We start from the raw sequence: 25281 nt of genomic DNA on the forward strand, positions 1-25281 counted from the left end.
TTTCTCCATCTATGGTAATTGAGAGTTTGGCCGGGTATAGTAGCCTGGGCTGGAATTTGTGTTCTCTTAGTGTCTGTATAACATCTGTCCAGGCTCTTCTGGCTTTCATAGTCTCTGGTGAAAAATCTGGTGTAATTCTGATAGGCTTGCCTTTATATGTTACTTGACCTTTCTCCCTTACTGCTTTTAATATTCTATCTTTATTTAGTGCATTTGTTGTTCTGATTATTATGTGTCGGGAGGAATTTCTTTTCTGGTCCAGTCTATTTGGAGTTCTGTAGGCTTCTTGTATGTTCCTGGGCATTTCTTTCTTTAGGTTTGGGAAGTTTTCTTCTATAATTTTGTTGAACATATTTGCTGGCCCTTTAAGTTGAAAATCTTCATTCTCATCAACTCCTATTATCCGTAGGTTTGGTCTTCTCATTGTGTCCTGTATTTCCTGGATGTTTTGAGTTAGTATCCTTTTGCGTTTTGTATTTTCTTTGATTGTTGTGCCGATATTCTCTATGGAATCTTCTGCACCTGAGATTCTCTCTTCCATCTCTTGTATTCTGTTGCTGATGCTCACATCTATGGTTCCAGATCTCTTTCCTAGGGTTTCTATCTCCAGCGTTGCCTCACTTTGGGTTTTCTTTATTGTGTCTTCTTCCCTTTTTAGGTCTAGTATGGTTTTGTTCATTTCTATCACTTGTTTGGATGCGTTTTCCTGTTTTTCTTTAAGGACTTCTACCTGTTTGGTTGTGTTTTCCTGTTTTTCTTTAAGGACTTGTAACTCTTTAGCAGTGTTCTCCTGTATTTCTTTAAGTGAGTTATTAAAATCCTTCTTGATGTCCTCTACCATCATCATGAGATATGCTTTTAAATCCAGGTCTAGCTTTTCGGTTGTGTTGGGGTGCCCAGGACTAGGTGGGGTGGAAGTGCTGCGTTGTGATGATGTTGAGTGGTCTTGATTTCTGTTAGTAGGATTTTTACGTTTGCCTTTCACCATCTGGTAATCTCTGGAGCTAGTTGTTATAGTTGTCTCTGGTTAGAGGTTGTTCCTTCTGTTAGCCTCTATCAGCACACCTTGGAGACTAGCTCTCTCCTCTGAGTTTCAGTGGTCAGAGCACTCTCTGCAGGCAAGCTCTCCTCTTACAGGAAAGGTGCACAGATATCTGGCCTTAGGACCTCCCTCCTGGCCGAAGACGAAGGCCCAAAACAGGACCTGTCCCGAAGCTGAGTTGCTTTGGCCTGTACCAGAAGCTGTTAGCTTCTCACCTGTGCAGAATCCTCTCGGAGGAGTCCTGGAACCAAGATGTCTGCAACAGATGCTCAGGCCAAGTGCTCCTGGGCCAGGCAGACCCCTATCCTCTGGCCAGGAAAGTGGCCAGCTGTCTGGGGCCAGAAAAGGGGGCTGCCTTAGAAGCTCTGTGGCTCCCGCCTGTCCCAGAAGCTTTTAGCTTCTGTATTCCGTACTCTCACCTGTGCAGAATACACTTGGCGGGGTCCCGGAACCAAGATGTCTGCTGCCGATGCTCAGGCAAAGCGCTCCTGGTCCGGGCAGACCCCTTTCCTCTGGCCGGGAAAGTGGCCGGATGGATGTCTGTGGCCTGTGCAGAATCGTAATTTTTGTTTTGTTTGTGGCTTTTATTATCATCATCATTATCATCTTTTGCCTTACAGAAGCTTTTCAGTTTCATGAAGTCTCGTTTATTAATTGTTAATCTTAGTGCTTGAACTATTCGTGTTCTGTTCAGGAAGTCGTCTCCTTGGCCAATGCATTCATGGCCATTCTCTACTTTCTGTTCCATCAGATTTCATGTATCCTGTTTTACATTAAGGTATTGATCCACATGGACTTGAGTTTTGTACAGAATGAAAGATATGGATTTATTTGCATTCTTTTACACGCAGACACTAAGGAACAATGAGAGCCCAAGGGAGGCTCTTGCTTATTGCTTTACACTTATCATTGATAAGTCCCATGAGGGTGTGGCTAGGCAAGGTGTCTTAAGCTCTTTTGAATGTGGTTGATACCCTCTCCTTAAAGTGTCTATAAAATCTTAAGGTATTTGACCCTGGCTGATGGATATTTGTATGTGTAATCTTACCTCCAATTAACTCTAAGGCCAGGACCAAACCTTTGTGTTTAGGGATAAACTATTCATCTCAGCATTTGCAATGGTTTTCTTTATTATCAAGCCACATTAACTTACTTATACATAAGCCTACTCAGGAGTCTATAGGAAAATAAGTTTTGACTATGTTAATTTGGGTCACATTAGATTTCTTATTAATACTAAACCATAAGTTATGTTTTGTGAATTACTTGAATCTCACTGAGAAGGGGAAATAAAATAGACATAATGGGTGTATAGAGGGAGGAAAGTAGGTGGATAGAGAGAGTGGATGAGAAGGGGAACAGGAGGGATCAAGTGTGGGGAGGATGAGGGAGAGAGAACTGGAATCAGTGTGGGGGGCATCTCTGGGCTGAGCTAGAAACCTAGTACAGTAGAAATTCCCAGGAGTCTATGAGGATGACCCTAGCTAAGACTACTCCTAACAATAGGGGATATAGAACTTGAAACAGCCTTGTAACCAGGCAAGACTTCCAAGGAAGGGATGGGGACACAAACCTACCCACAATTGTCCTGATTACAAGATGTGTCAGGATAAAGATGGAGCAGAAATTGAGGCAATGGCCAACCAATGACTGGCCCAACTTGAGGCCCATGGCAGGAGAGAATCCACCACATGTTATTCTGCTATGCTTGCAGACAGGAGCCTAGCATAACTATCATTTGAGATGCTTCACCCATCAGCTGATGGAAACAGAAGCAGAGGCCCACAGCCAAACAATAGATGGAGCTCGGGGAATCTTGTGGAAGAGGGAGAGGAAGGATGGAAGGAGCCAGAGAGGTCAAGGACACCACAGGAAAACCTACAGAATCAACTAACCTCAGCCTATGGGGGCTGAGACTGAACTACCAGTCAGAGAGCATGCATGGGACTGACCTAGGCCTCTTACACATACGTAACAGATGTGCAGCTTGGTCTTCATGTGGGACTCCAAGCAGCAGGAACAGGGGATGTCTCTGACTCTGTTGCTTTTGAGTCCCTTTCCCCTAACTGGGTTGCCTTGACTATCCTCAACAGAAGAAGATGCACCTAGTCCTACTGCAACTTGATGTGGCAAAGCGGATTGATATCCAGGGGGGATATATATATATTTTTAAAGTTGCTCTCTGTCTCTGTGTCTCTCTCTTTCTAAATGTAAGCACTTAGTGCTATGAACGTTCTTCTTAGTATTGCTGTCACTGAGTCCCATAAGTTTGGGTATGTTGTGTATTCATTTTCATTGAATTCTAGAAAGTCCTTAATTTATTTCTTCTTAACAAAGTTTTCACTCAGTAGAGAGTTGTTCAGTTTCCACGAGTTTTTAGGCTGTTATTTCACATGTGCAACTGAAAGGAAAAAATAGATATTCTGCTATTGTTGTATGTAGTGTTCAGGAAATCTTAATTGGTTGATATTGTTATTGAAGTTTCCTATTTTCTTCTCCTTTTCCTCTTCCACCTCTTTCCCTGGCCCCTCTCTGTTTTGATCAAATCTTAGAATTTCATTATGTAGCCCAGGCCATCCTTGAACTCACGTTCCTGCCTCAGACTTTTGATTTCTGGGATTAAAAGTCAGCCATCACACTGATACACACACACACACACACACACACACACACACACACACACACACACACATATTGAAAACAGATAATACTTTACATATAATGCAAAGAGTTTTTAGCATATATTTTCCTTTACAACTTTTTTATTATTGCCATACATTTAGTTCTGACATGTTATAAATTACACAATATGCTGTTTATGTCTTACAATTATCTTTTAAAGAAAAATGGTCTTTAATAATTATAAATGCCCAGCACTTACATTTTTGAAAGTCGTTTTAGTAGCTTTGTTTTATTGTTGACTTATGAATTTATCCAATGAAATAATACAAATACATATTTTATGATATTTGACTACATATTTATTATAGCACTTAGGATGCATTTCACTCTAGAGTATATTAGATGTTGACTGTCTATGAGAGCTGATTCAATGTTAGTTATTTATATTATATTTTAGCACTGAGAAAAGACATATGGTAAAACACGTATAAATAACATAAGAAAACACATGTAAAGCAGTGCTATTTTAAGAAATGAATGAGCTTCATGACATAAGATTTAGGCTTGAACAAGAAAAAATAATTCATTTAAAAACATGTGTCACACACTTCCCCCTCCCCCAAGTGTCAGGGGTTGGAAAATCTATCAACTGTTATTAAGAGCTGTTGTTGCTCTTCCAGATATCAGAGGTCTGTTCTCAAGCTCACAACTTCTGGTAACTCCAATTCCGGAAGATTCCACACTATCTTCTGGCATGTGCTGGCGCGCGCGCGCACACACACACACACACACACACACTAAACTTACACAGACACTTACATATAAAAAGATAAAGCTTTAAAAACAACTGGGGCTATTATACTCTGCTGTTAGCTTTCAAAGAACCTGATCAGAGGGCACAAAACTTCACTGCAATATTTACTAAGCTATCTTTCTGCCCTTAAGTGTATCTATGGCAAATTTTCAAAGCCTCATGTTTAGAATATCTTGGGCTCACAAAGGAGCCGGGGGTGTAGGAGAGAGAAAGAGGAGAGGCAGAAGCTCATAGTGTCTCAGAAGACGCAGGAGATGTCTCAGGATGAAGAGCATGGCCAGCAGCTTGGAGGGAAAACCTGGGTCAAGAAATCAAAGCATTTAGAGTACTTATTGAGTTTTGTGATATCCGGAGGCTCAGTAGGCAGGTGGTGGTGGTAATGCGTGCGATCCCCAACCCCCGACGGTTTCTCTGTGTAGCCCTGGCATCCTGGAACCAGCTCTGTAGACAAGGTTGGTCCTGAAGTCAGAGATACGCCTGCCCCTGAGACTGCATTCTTTTAAGAAGTGAGAGACAAGGAAGAGGAAATGGGTCAGTTGGAAACCTCTACGTTGAGACAGGTGCAAGGACAAGTTCCTCTCTTCCTTCTTCAGACCAGGTAGGTAGTGTCTGCTCTTGGTCCAGATGCCTACTTGCTGATCTTCCTTGGATTAGGGGCGGCCTTAGGGCACTAGATACTAAAGGGAAAAGGTTTCATTTACTCAGCCCTCCAGGCCTCAGCATGAGGCATAGCCACTTACTTCACTCATGGCCTGACTCAGTCACCATCATTCCCAGGGCGGCACTGCAGATAATGCTAATTTTGAAAAAGTTGCCACCTTGTTTCACTGGGTTGTATTAAGGTGTAAAAGATGGGGAGGAGAACCCCACCTTTACACCACGGACCTTTGAGAGAGGCTCCGGGAAGCTTCTTGGAAATGATGTAAGGAGATTCTGGAGGGCCAGCTGCACTTCTTGAGAAATGTGCTCCCCTTAGCTGCACTTCACAGGACTTGGTATTCACACACTCTTCCGAGAATGCTTCTAAGGTCTAGAGGGTCATAGTCTCAGGTGCCCCCATACCAAGCTTCCGGTGAGAGAGGCCTGGCGCATGCATGTCACACGGTGCCAGGTTCTCTCCTGGCAGTGCTTTCCCAGTTCTCAAGGTTCCGCAGGCAAGGGGCTCGTGTCTCAGGCAGTTGGGTGTGGCGCGCCCCAGGCGTAGACCCGTGGCCCTGGGTGTAAGTGCTACGGTCTTCAGGGGTCGTGGCGGCCACGGTCTCCTGCTGGACGATGCTACGCAGGCTGCAGGACTTTCTGCTGCCCTCCGAGGCCTGCCAGAATGATTATAACCGCCTGGCCTATGAGGTCCTCTTTGAAGACCTGGACCACAATGGAGATGGTGTGGTGGACATCACGGAGCTCAGGGATGGGCTGAAACACTGGAACTCCTCGTTTAGCGAAGACACGGAGAAGGTGAGCCACTGAGAGAATGTGGCCCTGAGAATGTTGGAAAGAAGTTGCACAGAGCTCAGAGCCAACTTGCCGACCTGTCACTTCCAGAAATTTCCAGAGCTTTTGGAGTAGGTGTGAAATTTTTTCTGTGGGGTTCTTCATGAAGAATAACATAACCCAGTGAAATGTGTTGCTAACACATTTATAGTTATGTTATAGTTATAGGTATATAGTTATAGATAATGACTCAAAGTAGTCATTTTCTGTAGTGACAAGACTGCCTGGGCTTTTGAAGAAGAATCCGAGGTTCTGAACATTTCCTGTCCATAAGGGTCAGGACTGTGTTAACCTTTGTCTAAAGTAAACTTGCTTTTCTCAAGAGGCTTTCAACCTAGGGAAAACTTGCCTCAAGATCTTCTGCAAACTCTATGCAGATGAGTAGCCCAGAGGTGGCATCTTTCTCACTTAACAGTAGACAAATCTATGGCGAGTCAACAGACTTACACTTTACTAGCATCTTTCATAAACTAGTAGTGTCTCCCTTTTCTACAATGGCCACCACTCCAATGGCCCCTGGTCTATAGGTCCTCCAAGTTAAACACATGAATGTAAAGATTTGCAGCTCTGATTCACATGTGTGAGAATAATCTTTCTGGTCTGGGTTGACAAAGTGTAACTTTTTTTTTAAAGTTCTATTTACCTGCATAGTTCATGAGTTCATTCTTCTTTGTGGCTGAATAAAATTCAGTTGTGTATATGTACCACATTCTCATTTTCCCATTCATCAGTTGATGAACATCAAGGCTGTTTTCACTTTATAATTATCTTGAACAGAGAGACAATGAACATGGCCAAACAAATATCTCTGTGGTATAAGGATATAAAGTCCTTTGTGGATATATACCTGTCAGTAGCATCACATGGTAGATCTATTCCTAGCCTTTTGAGGCTCCCTTCCCCTGATACTCATTTCTGTCCTGGTTGCTTTAGTTTTCACTCCTACAAATAACAAATGAGGGCTCTCTTTCCTCTCACTGCTGCCAGCAACTGTTACTTGCTTTCTTCATGACAGTCATTCTGACTGGGGTACAGTGAAATCTCAATGTCCTTTGATTTCCATTTACGTGATAGATAAAGATGTTTAACACAAATGATTTCCTAGCTATGTGCATACCTTCTTTTAAGAACTCCACGTTCAGTTCATTAGCCTACTTTTAAAGGGTTTGTTTGGTTTCTTGAGTTCTTCATGTATTCTAGATACCAATCTATCAGATGTATAACTGGCGATGGTGTTTTCTTCCTTCCTTCCTTCCTTCCTTCCTTCCTTCCTTCCTTCCTTCCTTCCTTCCTTCCTTCCTTTCTTTCTTTCTTTCTTTCTTTCTTTCTTTCTTTCTTTCTTTCTTTCTTTCTTTCTTTCTTTCTTTCTTGTAGGCTGCTTCTTTATTAACAGTTTGCAGTTCAATTTCATGAATTCCTATTTATCAGATGTTGGCTCAGTTTCCTTCATGAGGGATTCTATTAAGAAAGTCTGACTCTAGCTTATAGCCTTAAGTGCGCTCCCTAATTTTTTTTTCTAGAAATTTCAGTTTTATATCTAACATTGAGATGTTTGATCCATTTGGAACTGCCTTTTGTGCAAGGTAAGAGATAAGGATCGAATTAAATTCTTCAAATACATATATATCGGAAGTACTGCTTCCAGGAAGCAGGAAAACCTGGTCTGTGGAACTTAAAACCAAGTAAGCAGTAGATATCCTCCACCAAGCCTTGCAAACTGACTAATTTCAGTTTCAGTATCTTAGTATCCTGATGTCAGCTTCTAACCACTTAGTCTTCTGCACATTAGCCCTAGAGCCTGCTGCCAGGAATACTCTCAAGCCTGCAGTCTACTGCATGTCAGAGCATGCTGGGCTGTTGCTCTTCCCACTCAGTGATCTGAACTTAAGCTAAGTGCTCTTATTCAGGGACGTTACATCACGTCCGAGCAATGAGCAATTGGATCCTCCATATGATCTTTAACCTGAAAGCTGTTGAAGTCTTCTACTTGGTGATTCCTAAATATCTGACCAAGGCATTAACTTACATCTCACTGTAATAATGCAGTTCGGCATAATTTTGCATGCTTGGATAGCTTTTGGCTCAATAGAATTGGACCCACGACAGTAAGGGAATTACAGAACCCAGAGGGGAACAGAATGGAGACCCTAGATTGGCACTGTATGGTTTTCTGCTTGCTACTAGAAAGTACAATGAGTTCCTGGTCCCCAGTTCTTCATAATCCTAATTCCTTGTATTGTGTGCTTGAGGAGGGAGTCCATTCATCTGGCTTGTATAGTTTTGTATTTTGTTGTGGTTATGCACCTGCTATTTAGTTTAGCTCTGACTCTGGAATGGCCAAGGGATGATTTGGTAAGTAGAGCTTTTTGCATGGCTGCGGGGTCTCTACTAATTGGCTGGGCTGCTGACTTTGTTCATATGCTGGGTAGTGCTTCTAGAGTGACTTCTAGTCTGATTGCCTCGTAGAATATATACGTGTGTGTGTATTCTCCAGAAGAGAAATTTGACGACAGTTGGACAATCTTAGATTGTTCTCCTAGGATTAGTCACTTCTTAGGACAGGTGAAACCAGAGACTATGTTTCCTAGAAATGTACTGTTGAGTATTGTCTCTTTGTCAAATTAGAGCTAGAGATTTGGGAGTTTGGCTTAGTGTTTGTTTGATATAATAGGTCAGGGAAATTGAGTTACTGTGCTTTCCCAAAATATGTGTATATTGGGCTCCCCTGGCCTGGATCATTTGACAGGCACTTTGGATGGGTGGAGTTACTCCTTGCCTTTCTGGGTCCAGCAAATCATATCTCCATGGTTTCTATGTTTCTTTGTAATGGATGGAAGTGAGCATCTCCTTGTCTGGATAATTACTGTTGAGGTGTGACCTGTGGTTGCGTGCATAAACTGGTATTTATGTCGAGCTAATTCTCAATCTGTGGGTAGCAAAGTATCTTGCATATTGGATCTTTACATAAGGTTCATAACAGTAGCAAAATTATAGTTATGGAGACTATGCTGGGGCCTAGCAAACACAGAAGTGGGTGCTCACAGTCAGCTATTAGATGGATCACAGGGCCCCCAATGGAGGAGCTAGAGAAAGCACCCAAGGAGCTAAAGGGATCTGCAACCTTATAGGTGGAACAACATTATGAACTAACCAGTACCCCCGGAGCTCGTGTCTCTAGCTGCATATGAATCAGAAGATGTCCTAGTCGGCCATCAGTGGAAAGAGAGGCCCATTGGTCTTGCAAACTTTATATGCCTCAGTACGGGGGAACACCAGGGCCAAGAAGTGGGAGTGGGTGGGTGGGGGAGTGGGTGTGGGACTTTTGGGATAGCATTGGAAATGCAAATGAAATAAATACCTAATTAAAAAAAAAGAATAACAAAGTTAAAAAAGAAAAAAAAAAAGAAAGATTTGGCCAGGCTGAGGGTTGAGGGTGAACCACTTGTAAGAATTTATCCTAAGTGAGTTAGTTGAATTTGATCTTTCAGCATTTTTACCTCATTTATTGTCTGAAAGCTTACTTTCAGATAGAAGGGACTACCTTGAATTCCTTGCATTATTACACCTAACATACTGCCTTTGGCATATGTATCATCTCTAGTAGTCTATTATTTGCTTCATACTAGAGACTTTAGCTTTTTGTTTTTTTTTGTTCCAGTAGTGTGTGGTGTGTGGTTTGCGTTGTACAGTGTGTGTTATATAGTATGCAATGTATGGTGTATGCAGTGTATGGTGTGTGCCATGTGCAGTGTGCGGTGTGCACTGTGCAGTATGTGGTATATGCAGTGCAGAGTGTGTGGTGTGTGCTATGCAGTGTGCAGTGAGTGGTGTGTAGTGTGTAGTCTGGTGTGTGTCATGTGTAGTGTGCAGTGTGTGGTGTGTGCTATGCAGTGTGCAGTATGTGGTGTATGCAGTGCTATGTAGTGTGCAGTGTGTGGTGTGTGCTATGCAGTGTGCAGTGAGTGGTATATAGTGTGCAGTCTATGGTGTGTGTAGTGCTATGCAGTGTGCAGTGAGTGGTATATAGTGTGCAGTCTATGGTGTGTGCAGTGCTATGCAGTGTGCAGTGAGTGGTATATAGTGTGCAGTCTATGGTGTGTGCAGTGCTATGCAGTGTGCAGTGAGTGGTATATAGTGTGCAGTCTATGGTGTGTGCAGTGCTATGCAGTGTGCAGTGCATGGTATATATGTGATGCAGTGTGCAGTGCATGGTGTGTGTGAGATGCAGTGTGCAGTGAGTGGGCTATAGTGTGCAGTCTATTGTGTGTACAGTGTTTAATTGTGCTGTGCAGTGTGATCTAGTTTTCAGTTCCTAACATTTATTTTCAAACTCAATAAATACTAAGTATGAGTTATCTAGTCTATTAAAGGCCTCTCTATTTCATACTTTATGCTAGATTTGATGGTACAAAAATGAATAACATATAGCCAATGAGGTAAGAGTCTGCTGGGCTTGGAATATATGACATATTTTTATATATGTTTTTGAAGGATTTATTTATTTCTCTGTATAAGTATTGCCTCACTTATGTAAGTGAGCTGGGCTGTGTCTAGTGCCCGTGGAATCCAGAAAGGGTGCTAGATCCCTCTAAACTGGAGTTACAGGTGGCTGAAAGCTGCAATGTGGGTGCTGGGAACTGAACCCAGGTCCCCCAGAAGAACAGCAAGTGTTCTTAACTGCTGAGCTATCTTTCCAGACCTATAGTGGTTTTTTTTTATGTTAAAAAGGCTTAAGGACTTAGTGAGACTTGAACATACATGCTTACTTTATAAGGATAGGTCCCAAACCATTAATCTGGGGAATATTAGAATTTCATGTTTACCACATTAGTGGACATACTTTTTTTTGTCTCTGATGGAAGAGGCTACATATCTTAGCATCTTTAAGCCTTAATGTTAACATGTACTAATGTTAACATGACATAGGGGCTCTACATATGACTGTTGCAGTGAGTTTCTTCTCTTGTAGGAGATTTTTATGGATGCAGATTCCAATGCTGATTCAGGACTGGATTTTGAAGAATTTGTGCAGTACCTTCAAGACCATGAGAAGAAAATGAAATTGGCCTTCAAGAGTCTGGACAAAAATGATGATGGTGTGTGTATGTTTCATCCACAGTTAGCTCAAGGGGTCTAAGTGCTAGCACCGACAAGGACTTTTCTGTCTTTCATTTGCTTCTACTGTCAGATCTAATTTACTATCTAGCAATAATTTTTAAATTACTGAGAATAATATAAAAGGTATCCTTGGGTTTCTATTGCTGTGATAAAACATAACCAAAAGCAACTTGGGGAGCAAAGAGTTTATTTCTTATTAAACTTCTAGGTAACATTCGATCACTGAGGACGTCTGGGCAGGAACTGAAGCAAATGCCATAGAAGAGCACTATTTACTGACTTGTGCTCCTGGCTTCTTCAGTTTGCTTTCTTATATACCCCAGGACTGCCTGTCCATGGATGGTGCTGTTTACAGTAGGCTTGTCCCTTCCACATCAATAATTAATCAAGAAAATGTCCCACAGGCTTATCTATAGGCATATATGGTAGGGGCATTTTCGTAACTGAGGGTTATTTTTTTTTTCCCCTCAGATGACTCTGGCTTGTGTCAAGTTGACAAAAAGCTAGGCAGCAATAGGTATTATAATTTCCCCAAATCATATGTGTATGTACATATATGGTTTGTTTGTTTGCTTTGAGACTTAGGCTTGCCTTAATGACTAGAACCTATGTACTGGACAGTTATGGAAACCATAATTACGAGTGAAATGTGCCAAGGTTAGCATGATATAGTGGCTTTGCATATGATTGGTGTGATGATTTCCTTCACTTTTGTAGGAAATTCTTAATGTTGCAAATTGCACTTTGTAGCCCTGGATGGCCTGGAACTTGCTATGTAGACCAAGATGGCCTCAAACTCACAGAGATCTGCCTGCCTTGTGTATGTGTGTGTGTGTTTGTGTTTGTGTGTGTGTGTGTGTGTGTGTGTGTGTGTGTGTGTGTGTGTATATTGATTGTTTTGCTTGAATTATATGTCTGTGCATCATATGTGTGGCAGGGGCTCATGGGAGCCAGAAGAGGTCATTGGATTCCCCAGGACTGGATTTATAGACAGTTATGAGCTGCCACAAGGGTGCAGGAATTCTGGGTCCTTTGGAAGAGCAGCCAGTACTCTTAACTACTGAATCATCTCTCTAGTCCAGTGATTCTCAACCTTCCTAATGCTGCAACCCTTTAATACAGTTTCTCATGTTGTGGTGACCTCCAATCACAAAATTATTTTCACTGCTACTTCATAGCTGTAATTTTGCTACTGTTATTTATCACAATGTAAATGTCTGTGTTTTTCAGTGGTCTTAGGTGACCCCTGTGAAAGGGTCATTTGAGTCCCAAAGAGGTTGTGACCCATAGGTTGAGAACCATTGCTGTGGCCCCTCCTTTAAATTTTAATTATTTACTTTTGGAGACAGAGTCTCACTCTGTAGTCCTGGCTGGCCTGGAACTCACTATGTAGACCAGTCTGGCCTCAAACTTAAAACAGATCCATCTGCCTTTGCTTCTTGAATGCTGGCATTAAAGGCATGTACCACCATACCTGATACCTTATATTTTTAATAAAATCAGTTTTGCAGAGTCTTATATCCTCTGAATTTAAAGCTTTGTGTATTGGATAGTCCTTTTCTTTTTCTTTTTAATAAATGGGAAATTTGGTGTGTGAGTTTAATAAGCAGCATTTGTGGGCTAGCAGCATGGTTTTGTGGGTGGAAGTACTTCCCCACAAGCCATGTAGTCCTAGTTGATTTCTGGAACTAACATAACAGTATAAGAAGAGAGCCACTCTTGAAAGTTATCCTCGGACCTTCACAAGTGTCCTGTGGCACATGTGCCTGACATCCCACCTTTCCACACCTCCCTCCCTCTCAAAAATAACAGTTTTGATGATTTTGAAAATATATTTATTTCAGGAAATTTAGTTAATGCAGACAAACTTCTGAAAGAAAATAAAAATTGCTAAGAATCCTACTCTTAGTTTCTTTTCTCATTGCCATGATGAAATTCTTTGGCAAAGTGGGTCTATGAAGTCTACCCACCCCCAAATCCGAACTCTTGCCATTGCTCTTGTCTACTAGAAATGGATGGTAAGAGTATTGCTGAGGACACCCCACTCTTTGGTCACAGAACATGGAGAAAGCAAGCTGGTGCTGACCTGTGAACATCCCTCCTCCTGGCTAGCTTTCGTAGTATAGGAAGGTGTGCTGCAGGCTTCTGGGGAGAAAAACCAACTCAGCTGTGACCTTTGAGCTCGACAGTAAAGACTGGTCAGGCAAGACACAGCTTCTTCTTATTGCAGTGGGCAGTGGTTGATACAGACTTATCATGGGCGGGTGTAATGCTGAGCTCTTAGTAGGTCCTCTATATTACCCGCTCCAGGACTCAAGGGAACACTGTGGAAGAGATGAGTAGAAAGCACAGAAAAGCTGGGGGATGGCGAGATGTGTAGAATGACCTTACTGTTACACTCATGAACTCACCATCCTGTGGTTACCTGCACAAGAGCTGCACTTGATTGAGCCTGCCAACCTTTCATCACGAGGCCCCCAACCCCTCCTTTAGGGGTGGACTATGAGCAGTTAATGGTGGTGAAGGGAAGGTGTCACTGTTTTAAGTAATTCCTGACAAGCTGCCATGCTCCAGAAAATAACCTCCTACTCAGCCTCACAAAAAGCCCCGAGTAAAAAGACATGGACATAGCAGGGGGAGTTTTGGGGAAGAAAAAGGTTTCACTGGGAGATGGGGAATTAGAGAGGGTATAATGAGGTGTTAAAGTTACTAAAGTGTATTATGTGCATATAAGAAACCATCAAAGAAAAGAACAGACCAAAGCAACTGAAGGGATAAAAGGCTTATTGTGATTCAGGGTTCAAAGGAGTGGCCCACCCAGGTGGGGGAACTCACGGTGGCAGAGCTTGAAGCAGCTGGCTGACACAGAGAGATGATCTTTGGATGTGATCTCTTGCCAGAGCAGCAGTGTTGCTGGATTAAAATTCCTCTACATACAATGTTACATATAATGTTTCTATTATCCCTGCTGTAATGATTAATCTTGCTCATCAACTTGAATCAAATTGTAGTCTACTAAAAGATAAGCCCCTGGGCAAGTCTGTGAGGGTACTTTTTGGAAGGATTAAATTAACTGAGGGTGGGGTAGGGGAATGGGTGTGTGGTGTGTGGGGTAGGTTGGTGTGTGAGGAGACAGATGGGGGTAGGGAGACACTCCCTTAGCGTGGACAGCACTATTCGGCAATGTCCAATTCAATAGAGGTCTGAGGTAAAAGAAGTTCTGGTTTTGCCTGTCAACTTTTACTCTTTTCTTGTGAATTCATCTACTCTTGTCACTGCTACTGCTACTGCCATCCTTTGCTGACACTGGAAGCTAACTTCTTTGGCCTTTGTGGTGGGTTGAATACAAATGGCCCCTATAAGGTTCATATGTGTAAATGCTTGGTCCCCAGTTGGTAAAAGTGTTTGGGAATATTTGGAGGTGTGACCTGGTTGGAGAAGGCGTGTTAGTGGTTAGGGGCTTGAGGTTTCAAAAGACTTGAAGCCTCATTCCCAGTGTGCTCTCTGCCTCTTACTTGTGGATCAAGATGTGAGCTCTCAGCTGTTCCTTTGCTCTACCATCATGGACTCTAACCCTTTGAATGCCTAAGCATTATTAAGCACTTTCTCTTGTAAGTTGCTATGGACAATGTGTTTTATTATAGAAACAGAAAAGTAAGACAGCCTTCAAAACTGAAGTGAAGACCAGTGGCTGCAGGAATCAGCAAGGCTTTGGCTCTAAGACAGGGCTGATGAGTTATTCAGCCTCATAGGCTAAGCATCTCTGAAGTTTTCAGCTTCTCCTACATACAGACAACCTGTCTGTCTACCCAGCCCATGTGTCATGAAATATTAAAAATGCAATCCACCACGCTAAACCGGCAGTGCACCAGCAGGCTGTTCTCACCTCGTGGAGACTCTCTAACCCTGAGCTCCGAAATCTCTCCACCCAGCTTGTAAAGTTCCCACTGGTGGGTCACTGCCACACCAGCCCCATGCTTCCAAATTCCCACGGCCTCTTGGGGTGTGCTTCTTGCAAACCCACACCTCTGTACCTTTCTTTCTGGAACCCAGTTGAGTTGCTCCATGAAGGAAAACACCATGTAAACAATTCAGAATCAACAGGTAACTCAATTGCTGGGTGCAGTAACTAGCATCCTAAATTTGTAAGCTATACTAAATATAACCCCTCTGGTGGCAAATCCTAGTGGATCTACCATCTAAACCTCTTGTTAGTTACATTTTGGCTTCTACTTGTCTTCAGTCCAAAAGCCTTATCTCTTCCTTCCTCTCTTCCTCTCTCCAACCTGGAAGTCCTGCCTGCTCCTTGCCCGGTGATTGGTCCCCTGAAGTCTTTATTCACTAGGGGGAAGGTCCTGCCACAAGCCCATATTGTAAAGCAATGTAATAGATCCCTTTTGTAATATATGTCCATCGCATCAGTTTTGTTCCTCTATAGAACCTTAAGTAATATATCTGTTACTACACCTTGGTAGTAGAAAAAGGCTCCTGAGGCAAATAAGTTTCACATCACAAAGAAATTCCCAAACTGATGTGTTAGCATCATACTAGGTCTTGGCAAGTCAGCCTGGAATATTGTAGCTCAGCTTCGGCTTTCAGAAATATCATTCTAGAAGCATTAGCACCTGCCTTCTACTGGCTTCGTTGCTTTGAGTAACCCAGTTGTATAGCAGTAGGTATAATTATCATTAGGAATACTACTTACCATGCACAGTGCAGAGCTCAGGCCCTGGCAACCCATCAAAGGTCCTGCCTTGATTGAGCTGCCTGCTCTGTGTTGCCCTCTTAGTCCCAGTTACTGCGCATGTCATAGTCATTCCCTTTGTGTAGAGTTTGACCAGGGTAGTTGAAGGTGAGAAAGAGAATACTGCACTTGTTACGGGCTGAGTTGTGTTCTTTACAATACTTCATTTTTATTCTGCCCTTCAGGTAACATACATCTAGTGCAATGTCATATACTTTATAGAAGTAGCGAGTGCTAACTGTACTACTGGAGTTCCTAATATAAAATATACTTTCATACAAAATTGCCAAGTCCTTGGGGGAGTTAATCAATCTTTGAACTAGATAACATTTGGTATAGAGGTTGTGCTGGGTAATATGTTAAGTTGACACAAGCTAAAGTCATCTGAGGAGGGAACCTCAACTGAGAGCATGCGTTTATAAGATGGGGCTGTAATCAGGTTTGTAGGGCATTTTCTTAATTAGTGATCGATTGGAAAGGATCCAGCCTATTGTGAGTGGTTTTATCCATGGACTGGTGATCTCGGGTTTTGTAAGAAAGGAGGCTGATCAAACCACGAGGAATAAGTCAGTAAACAACACTTCTTTATGGCTTCTGCATCAGCTCCTGCCTCCAGGTTCCCTCTCTGCTTCAGTTCCTGCCCTCACTACTTTTGATGGTGAACTGTGACGTGAAACTGCGAGCAAAATAAATCCTTTTCTCCCCAAGTCGCTTTTGATCGTGGTGTTTTATCTCAGCAATAGTAACCCCAGCGAAGATAGTGATTTACATAGCAGGTTAACAATTTAAAAAAATATTGAACTTAACAGATGAGCGTTTGTTAAGTAAAGAGCTATCATTTGAAGAAACTTTGGTTCGTAGGCCAGTACACTCCCTTGTCTGGAGCTTGGAATACCTGAGTCATAAAAAAAATGTGACTCTGTGTGAAAAAGTGTCTTTGTTGATGAATTAATACCTCACATGTACATAGTTTCTCATACATAATTTCTGTAAATGGTTTATGGAAATGAAAAGTATGATTAAATTTATAGTAACATTTTGATGTATTTTTAAGTCAGGAGATAGTAAGTTGATATAAAGAATGATATATATACACACACACACATTCAAGAATTATCAGGACAGGTAAGATGGCTAAATGGGGAAGGTGCTTGCTTGCAAGTCTGACAACTTGAGTTTGATCCCTGATACTACAGTGAAAGAATAGAACTGATTCTTGAAACTTGTCTTTTGACTTCCACATACACACTGTGGCACTTGGATATGCCTATGAGCTGCAACAATGACCAGCATGCACAATAACCCTAAGGGTACAGTAGTGATATACAGACCTTGGTGATAACCAATAACGCTCTTATTGGACTTAAGACCTGCTCAACAAGAGAGAAATCATGACTTGTACTGGAAACCTAGCCAACTGCCAAAGGCTAGTGAAGTCATGGATTCTGGAGAACACCTACAACTGTGACTTTACTAACTAGCATAATCCCTAGTTATCTTCTAAATATTTGTCCTTATACTCACAGATAAGTGTAGTCTTTACTCCTCATCAAGGAAATTTCTCTTTGCAACAGATGGAGACCATTACAGAAGATCACATGCAGAGCTGTGGAGCCAAGTCGCAACTGATAACATCTGCAACACAATTCCTGCACTTAAGATTCAGGGGTCATTATTGAAGAGAGGGCAGAAAGTTATAACTCTGAAGTATCACCAACATGGCTGCCTAAACAAGACCTGAGGAAGGACAACACCAATAGACATACTAATATGGAAGGAGGAAAAAAAATCTCAAGAAACCTCAACCTTAGACAAAGAGTGACAGGCATCTAAGGGATCTGAAAGCTAGATAAATAGTCTTCCCCAGGAAAGAGCAGACCAATTGGTTATCTGCTACCAAATGGTTAGTCTTAAAACATGTACATACAAGTAGTGTTTCATGGACTTCTCAGGTTGTATTTATATACTTAAGAACACATACACATATAAATATTAGTAAGTAAACACACACTCAATACTTCACAACAATTAAAAAGAGACCATATAGTTGAGAGAGTTGAGGGGTTGAGGGAGGAAAAGGAAAGGTGAAATGATATAATTATATTACAATCATAAAATATAGAAAAAGAGGGGCTGAACAGATGGCTCAGCAGTTTAGAGCAGTGGCTGCTCTTGCAAAGGACCCAGGTTCAACTCCCAGCATCTATATGGTGACTCTCAACTGCCTGTAACTCCAGTTTCAGAGGGTCTGACACCCTTACACAGAGAAATATTCAGGCAAGGCACCAATGCATATAAAAATAATAAATAAAACATTAAAATGAAAAAATAGAAAAATATATGATAAAAGTAAAAAGAATGTGATTTTTTTTTAATTTGGAAAATGTGTTACAGTTGTGTTCTAGAGTTTGAGGAGAATATGGAATTTTTAATTTTCCCTTCACAACATAGAGCTATGTGAACATGAACTACATATTAGGCATATACCTTAGGGTTTCATTGCTGTGAAGAGATATCGTGATCAAGGCAACTCTTATAAAAGAAGACATTTCATCGGGGCTGGCTTATAGTTTCAGTTTCAGACATGGTTTGGGAGAAGAAGATGAGAATTCTACATCTTGTTCTGAAGGCAGCCAGGAGGAGACCTGCTTCTGCCCTGGATGGACCTTAGGCATAGGACCTCAAAGCCTATACCCACAGTGACAGATTTCCTCCAACAAGGCCACACCTACCCCAACAAGGCCACACCTCCTAATAGTGCCACTTCCTATGGGCCAAGCATATTCAAACCACCACAGCATACACACACACACACACACACACACACACACACACACACACACATATGACACACATACCTTAGTGAAAACCAACAGCTCTCTTATTGGGCTTAAGACCTCTTCAACAAGCGAGAAGTATATACATATACATATACACATACACATACACACACATACACATACATACATATATATATATATGTGTGTGTATATATATATACATGTACATATATATATACATACACACACACACACACATATATAATTTAATATAGTACATGTTTCTGTTAAAAGAGCTTGGTTGTATAAGGATGTTGGATCTTTTACTTCATAAACAGAGTCCTTTATTCTTTTGCCCCTGAATCAGGTTTTCAGAACTAACTTTTTCAGCTCTTTTCAAATAGATACAATAGTCAAATGTGTTACTGTCTTTAGTCCTCAGGGACAGATGTTGTTTGAAATTTAGAATTTGGAGTTTATAAAAATGCATGCAGTGTGCCTGTGATTTCTAATATTTCAAGTGATGTCTGAGCCATGAGCTATTCATAAATATTTTTTTTCCTGAAGCATGACTGTTCATACCTGGACAAATAGCTAGGTAAAACAACTGTTGTTTCAGTTTAAAGAGACTTAACTACCAAATGTAAACTCGGTGGCAACATTTCGGTGTTTTTAGGCTTTGAGTCATGGATTTGAGAGTAAAGACACCCAGCAAACACAGACTTTCCAGTCCAGGGAGGTCATATTCTAAGTGTATTGCCATTGTCTCAGATTCTTAACTTAGTGTTTTCACTTTTTAAAGGCGTAATAGATGCTTCAGAAATAGTCGCTGCCGTGAGATCATTGGGAATCCACATTTCTCTCTCTCAGGCCAAAGACATCTTGAAAAGGTCAGCCTGTGTTCTCGTCTTTGATACCCTTTAGTTTTATAGTCTATGCTGGACGTTAACTGCAATACATGTGGCATTTCGGATGCCATCTCTCATTTTGCAGAGAGATTTTTAAAGAGTTCATATGGATTCATATGTATGAGATGGTTGAACGTGTATTTCTTTAGTCTTTGTGTTATATTATCCATTTTTCTTTATTAATTCATCTGTATCCATTCCTGTGGCAAACACATTAAGATGTTTTTTCTCTGGAGGGGGGGGGGGGAGTCTGGGGAAGATGGCTCAGTGGGTAAAGTGCTTGCTGTGGAGCATCAGGACTTAAGCTTGATTCCCAGGATCTGCATAAAGTCTGTGTATAATGGTATACTGGGAATGTAGAAGCAGACTCATTCCTTGAGCCCATTAGCCAGCCAGCCCAGCCTAATCAAGCCCCATGTCCTGCTCTCTCTCTCTCTCTCTCCCTCTCTCTCTCTCTCTCCCTCCCTCTCTCTCTCTCTCTCTCTCTCTCTCTCTCTCTCTGTGTGTGTGTGTGTGCACGTGACATAAGGTAAAGTTATCTGAGAAGAAGAACCTCAACTGAGAAAATCCCTTTATCAGATTGCTTCTAGGCAGCTCTCTGGGGGCATTTTCTTCATTAATGATTGATGAGGGTGAGCTCAGCCCCCTCAGGGGTATAACCCTGGGCAGGTGGTCCTGAGTTGTAGAAGAAACCAATGTTCAAGCCATGGGGAACAAGCCAGTAAGCAGTGTTTCTCCATGGCCTCCGCTTCAGTTTCTGTCTCCAAGTTCCTGCCCTGAGCTCCTGCCTTAACCTCTCTCCACGTATCTGCTTTGTAAGATACAAAATAGAATTGGATTATCCTAGTTATGTCTCTTGTTGCTGGGATAAAATGCCTTGACAAAAGCAACTTAAAGGAGAAATATTTTACCTTGACTCACAATTCTGGGTGACAGTCCCTCGCTGTGGGGAGTCAGGGTGGTGGGTGTGAAGCTGCTGGGCACATGGCGTCCACCATCAAGGGCAGAGCACATGAACATGAATGTGAGCTCAGCTCACATTTCCACTCACAGTCCAGGATCCCAGGCCCGGAACTGTGCCATCCACAGCGGGTAGGTTTTTCTGTCAATTAACACAATCAAGATACCCCCAACCCCCAGAGACAATCAGAGGCTAAGGTTATCCAAGACAGTCCGTCAGGGAGTGGCTGGAGTCTTGTCTTTTAGGTGTTCAGTTGACAATTAATACCAATAATTACAGTTATCTATTTCTTAGAGGCTTAAAAGAACTTACACAAAACTAGCTGAGATTTCTGTTCCCTATGTTTGAGGAGTCTAATTAAATTTCATTAACAGTTATAAAACCACTCATACTTTCAAGTCCTTAAGTCAGCTTTAAAAAAGCTGTGTTTTAAAAGCTGTGTGTGTGTCCTACAAAAAACAGTCTACAGATTTAGTCCAATACTTGTCAAAATTCTAGCGCTATTATCCATAGAAAGAAAAAAAATCTTAAACTTTATCTAGAAGCATAAAAGACCCAAGGCAATATTGATTAAAAGAACAGTGCTGGAGGTATCACTAACTGATTTCAAATTATACTATAGAGCCATAGTAATAGAAACAGCATGGTACTTGCACAACAACAGAGAGATCAACAGAATCGAATAGAGGACCCAGCTATGAGTCAGGTAACTGCAGCCACCTGGTTTTTGACAAAGATGCTAAAACTACACATTGGAGAAAACGCAGCCTCTTAGGGTGTTGGAGAACTGGATGTGCTGAGGTAAAATCTGTGCATATTCAGAAGCAGATCCTAATGTCGTACCCGGCACAATATTTTTTATTAGATATTTTATTTATTTACATTTCAAATGTCATCCCCTTTCCTAGTTTCCTCTATGATAAAACTCTATCCCCTCCCCCCTTCCCCTGCTCCCCAACCCACCCACTCCCATTCCCAGCCCTGGCATTCCCCTATACTGGCGCATAGAACCTTCACAGGACCTAGGGCCTCTCCTCCCACTGATGACCGACTAGGACATCCTCTGCTACATATGCAGCTAGAGCCACATGTCCCACCATGTGTTTTCTTTGATCAGTGGTTTAGTCTCAAGGAGCTCTGGGGGTACTGGTTAGTTAATATTGATGTTCCTCCTATGGGGCTGCAAACCCCTTCAGCTCTTTGGGTACTTTCTCTAGCTCCTTCATTGGGGACCCTGTGCTCTGCCCAGTAGATGATTGTGAACATCCACTTTTGTATTTGCCAAGCACTGGCAGAGCCTCTCAGGAAAAAGCTATATCAGGCTCATGTCAGCAAGCTCTTTAAATTCTTAGACAAATGGATAGATCTGGAGGATATCATCGTAAGTGAGTGTCTTAGTCAGGGTTTCTATTCCTGCACAAACATCATGACCAAGAAGCAAGTTGGGGAGGAAAGGGTTTATTTGGCTTACACTTCCATATTGCTGTTCATCACCAAAGGAAGTCAGGACTGGAACTCAAGCAGGTCAGGAAGCAAGAGCTGATTCAGAGGCCATGGAGGGATGTTCTTTACTGGCTTGCCTCACCTGGCTTGCTCAGCCTGCTCTCTTATAGAACCCAAGACTACCAGCCCAGAGATGGTCCCACCCACAAGGGGACCTTTCCCCCTTGATCACTAATTGAGAAAATGCCTTACAGTTGGATCTCATGGAGGCATTTCCTCAACTGAAGCTCCTTTCTCTGTGATAACTCCAGCTGTGTCAAGTTGACACAAAACTAGCCAGTACAGTGAGGTAACCCAATCATAAAAGAGCACACATGATATGCACTCACTGATAAGTGGATATTAGCCCAGAAGCTCAGAATCTTTCTTAGAAGGGGGAACAAAATACCCATGGAAGGAATTACAAAGACAAAGTTCAGTAAGAGACAGAAGGAATGACCATCCAGAGACTGCCCCACTTGGGGATCCATCCCATAAACAACCACCAAACCCATACACTATGGCAGATGCCAACAAGAGCTTGCAGGCACAATAATTAACTCAAAGTGCCTCCTGAGACGGCTGGAGGGAAAAGCAGGGAAAACACTCCAAGATATAGGTGCAGGCAAGGACTTCTTGAACAGGACTCCTGTTGCTATGTGAATAAGGGCAGCTATTTTCAGTGGAAAGTTGGAAAAAAATCTTTACCACCTGTACCTGATAGAGGGTTAATATTCAAAAATCTTTAAAGAGTTTAAAACGAAGGAAATACCAACAGACAAAGAACTGAATCAGAAAGTCTGTGGGGTTGGGGAAGTGGCTCAGTGGAGAAAGTTCATGCCGTGTGGGCACAAAGACCAGTTCTGTCCTCAGAACTCAGGTACAGCTGGCATTATTAAGGTGACATTTTAATATTTATTATTTTGTGTGTGCTCAGGTGCATGTGTTACGTGTGAAAGGTGGAAGACAACGTTTAGCGGTCAGTTCTCCTTCCACAGAGGGTTTCAGGAATTGAGCTCAGGTCATTAGACTTGTGCAGCAAGCACTTTGATCCACTGAGACCAGAGGACAAGCTCAAATGTTGTCCACAGGCTCCATCCACTGTTTTTGTTTGCTTATTTTCTTTTGTTGAGATGGGGGTCTCCCTGTGGCTAGAATGCTCAGCTTATGTTAGGTTGGCTGGCTAGCGAGCCAGGGGAACCTGCAAGTTTCTACCTCCTTAGCACACCCAGCTTGCTTCTGCATGGCTTCTGGGAACTGAACTCAGATTCCCGTGGTTGCGAGGCAAGCCTTTTACATGCTGGGCTGTCTCCCCAGCCACTGATCATCAGTGCTCTTTGGAAATGTCAATATTGTTCAAAATAAGAAGTGTCTGAAAAATGCCATAGTTAGGACCTTAGGGAGACGTGATCTCTGAACAGAATGTTGTATCTCAGTGTGACACTGAAGGGGAAAAGAACATTAGTTTAAAAGGTAGGATGGCTTAGTAAAATATAAAATGTAGCTATGAGTAATGTGTCAACCATTAGTCAGGCGTTGTAACAAACAAACCACAATTATGTAAGATGTAACCAACAGGAGAGCCTAGGTGTGGGGAGATGTAAGAGTTGACTATATGTTGTTGTCATCTCAATTTCTCTTAAAGCATGACATTGATCTAAAAGATAGCCTGTTCTTTAAAAGAGGGGTTGGAAAATATAGTTATATCCATGAAGTCCAAAAGAATGGCTTCAGGAACAAACACTCCACAAGTGTTTGAGTAGTGTGAATAATGGTAGTATTATAAGTGTGGTAAACACCATTTAAAATTTCATTTCAGCATGGATTTTGACGGGTCGATGACAGTAGACTGGGATGAATGGAGAGATTTCTTTTTCTTCCACCCTGCAAAAAATATCACTGACATTGTTCGTTTCTGGAAGCATTCTACTGTAAGGTTATTCTGCATTTAACTTTTTTTATTTTTTTAATTGTTGTTATTGTAAATTTCATTTCATTGTCCCTATTTTAGTTTTAGCCCCAGTGGCAAAGAATGTTTTATTTCCTTTTAACAATATTCTATTAATTTTGGAAGGACAAGTAGTGTTTTATGTGAAAATATAGAAACCACAATTTGTTTTACTTACTAAAACGACCCACTCTATGTTATAAGTCATGTTGTTATGTATAATTGGATAGTCCTAGAAAAGTGGAGAAAAATGTTTTCCTTTCGTTTTTTTAGACTGAGTGGATTTTTTGGCATCAGAAATATAAAATTACATATTCAGATTTCAGAATTTAGAGTGAAAAAGCAACAAATGTACAAGTTATCAGCTCTTTTAATTGTTAGCACCTGCCCTAATGTTGTAAGGAGTGTGTCTGGACCCAAATAATCGCTACTCAAATCGACTCCGGCGGTGACAGCGGTGCTCCTCGCTACCCTCCCCGCAATGTTCTGGCTTCCCAAATGAAAGACACACACCAGGCCTTATATTTTAATATGCCTTAAACTGCTCAATAGTTGGGCTACTTCCAAACTTCCATGTGGCTAACACACTCCCCTCCGATATTCCTGAGTTATTGCTTACTAAAACCAATCATCCATCTTGGCTGCCCCGGACCCAGACCTGCAGCCCTCTTGGGCTGAGTTCCCCAGCACCTACAGGATGGCTGTGTTCTCTGTCTGGCACACTCCCCGGCATGGTGGTTATCTCCCTTCCTCCTCCCTCCTCAGTCTCTTGCCCAGGACTCCTAAAATCCTGCCTCTGTCTCTCTGCCCAGCCATGGGCTACCAGCAACCTTATTCCAATCAAAACCAACTGGTGGGAGGGTCCCCCAGTGTCCTGTGTGTGGCTGTGTGGCTTCTCGTGCAATTTTGGGGACCAAATTAACACAATAAAGCAGCATTAGGCCAAATCCACCACATGGAGTAAAGGAAAGTCTGTAGTTAAAGACTTTTGCCTTCTTTAGATGTACGCTGGGGGAATTGAAATCCTAATACTGCGTCCACAGCATTCTGTTCTCAGTGTCCATCTTCCACCATAGCTGACACACACAAAAAGGCTAATAGCTCTGCAATCAGAAGGCCCAAGTTTGAACCCTACATCTTACACCCCCTTGCCTCAGTTTCTTCAATTAGATGGTGGAGAGAGTGTTTTGTTTTGTCTTTTCTAGACAGGGTTTCTCTGTGTAACCCTGGCTGTCCTAGAACTCACTCTGTAGACCAGGCTGGCCTTGAACTCAGAGACCTACCTGCTTCTGCCTCCCAAGTGCAGGGATTAAAATTCTTTAAGGGCTAGTGGTATGAATTTTAAGAGTTCAAGTAATGCGTTGGTAAAAC

General features: G+C 42.0%; 1 protein-coding gene across 1 annotated transcript in view; it reads left to right on the top strand.

The window, feature by feature from the left end:
* The first annotated feature begins 5704 nt into the window (after positions 1-5704).
* Positions 5705-25281, top strand: part of Slc25a54 (solute carrier family 25, member 54) — a 36084-nt gene continuing 16507 nt past the window's right edge. The window contains exons 1-4 of the mRNA NM_029054.1: positions 5705-5933; positions 10939-11065; positions 19414-19501; positions 23782-23893. Coding sequence (NP_083330.1) covers positions 5751-5933; positions 10939-11065; positions 19414-19501; positions 23782-23893 — 510 coding nt within the window. The 5' untranslated portion in view covers positions 5705-5750. The remainder of the gene's footprint in view (positions 5934-10938; positions 11066-19413; positions 19502-23781; positions 23894-25281) is intronic.

Source organism: Mus musculus, chromosome 3 (genome assembly GCF_000001635.26).
Source record: "Mus musculus strain C57BL/6J chromosome 3, GRCm38.p6 C57BL/6J".
In the NCBI taxonomy this organism is placed as follows: domain Eukaryota; kingdom Metazoa; phylum Chordata; class Mammalia; order Rodentia; family Muridae; genus Mus; species Mus musculus.